This window comes from Trypanosoma conorhini (genome assembly GCF_003719485.1).
Source record: "Trypanosoma conorhini strain 025E chromosome Unknown Tco_14.4_contig_00953, whole genome shotgun sequence".
In the NCBI taxonomy this organism is placed as follows: Eukaryota; Euglenozoa; class Kinetoplastea; order Trypanosomatida; family Trypanosomatidae; genus Trypanosoma; species Trypanosoma conorhini.
In genome coordinates, this window is record NW_021705047.1 from 1 (window position 1) to 1,218 (window position 1,218).

At 70.1% G+C, this 1,218-nt stretch overlaps 2 protein-coding genes and 1 non-coding gene across 3 annotated transcripts; all 3 read right to left on the minus strand.

The window, feature by feature from the left end:
• Tco025E_09024 (uncharacterized protein) lies at positions 1-312 on the minus strand (the record flags this gene model as incomplete). Its single annotated transcript, XM_029375853.1, has 1 exon — positions 1-312. A coding segment is annotated over one exon (312 nt), but the record flags the coding sequence as incomplete, so codon positions are not given.
• Positions 313-354: 42 nt separating this feature from the next.
• On the minus strand, positions 355-885 carry Tco025E_09025 (uncharacterized protein; the record flags this gene model as incomplete). The annotated part of the gene is made up of 1 exon (XM_029375854.1): positions 355-885. One exon carries the CDS (start codon positions 883-885, stop codon positions 355-357), a length of 531 nt encoding a protein of 176 aa, XP_029224027.1.
• A 111-nt stretch (positions 886-996) lies between these two features.
• Positions 997-1,069, minus strand: Tco025E_09026. The gene has a single exon. It is a non-coding gene; the product is annotated as a tRNA-Asn (tRNA).
• Between the last annotated feature and the right edge of the window lie 149 nt (positions 1,070-1,218).

Consider the following 1,218-nt stretch of genomic DNA (forward strand, 5'->3'; position numbering starts at 1 on the left):
AACATTTGGCTGCCAATCCAACATCGGTCGACAGGGTCCGGGCGGTTTCCGCACGCCACACTGGTCCCCTCTGGCGAAACGGAGGCGCCGAAAGAGGACTTCTGCCCGCCTCACGCGATCCCCCTCGCAGTGCACGGGTGCCTCACGCCCCGGCCCTCGAAATCCCTTCCGCGGGGCCGCCCTCCAACGCTGCACGCCCCTACGCGGCATGTGTCTCCCCGGTGTGCGCAAACCCTTGTCAACGCGGCCGCCCCAAGCCCAGATGGAAAGAGGAAAAAACGTGCCCGCAGACGCCGCGCTGTCGACAAGCATGCGGAGGGGCTGCTTGCCCTGTGCGTCCGGAACGCCTGCGGGTCACGACGCACGCTCCCTGCCGTGAAATCGCACGCGACGCGCCTCCCCAGCACCGCCGGCAACCGCCACCTTCCCCGAGCCTTCCAACCGTAACGCGCCCCCACTCGTGCGCGGGCGAGTCTGTCGCCAACGCCGCGGCCGTTGGCAACTTTCTCGGCGGCCAGGCCGGCCCGCTCTCCAGCCGTATCTGGCGCCACTCCGGTCCCGCTCCCGAGGCGCACGCCACACCGTCCGCCTCCCGCGCCCGCCGGACCGCCACGCGGCCCCTCCTGCATGACCTTCCAAATGTCTCCTTCTGAGCCCTGCGGACAGGTTCTGGGGGAGCGGCTCGGGACGGCGCAAGTTTCGGCGAGGACTCTGGGCCCAACTGGCTCTGAACCCGCGCCTCCTCCGCGCCGGGCCGGCCTCTAGCTCCCTCGCTTCAGCTGCCCGTTGGCTGCGAGCGGCCTGAGTCCGCGTCGCCCGCCCCGGCCGCTCCAACGCGGGGCCCCGAGGAACTCCGGGCTCCGCGGCGCCGGAGGCGAAAAACATCGCCCCCCGCGGCGCGGCCAAGCCCGCCCAGGTGCGGCGCAGAATCCGGGCGCCGGCCAAACGCAGAGGCCGCCGCCAGGGCGACGTGCGCCCCCGGGGCTGTCGAAAAAGCTCCTCCCGTTGGATTCGAACCAACGACCTGTAGGTTAACAGCCTAACGCGCTGCCGACTGCGCCAGGGAGGACACGCGCCACCGCGCACCCCCTCCCCCGCCGGCTCCGCTTGCCACGCACGGCCGCGCCAAATTGCATCGCGCGCGCGACTAAAAAAAAAAAGACAGAGCGGAAGAGAGAGACAGCAACAACACCGCGTGTCCGCATTTCAAGAGCGTCC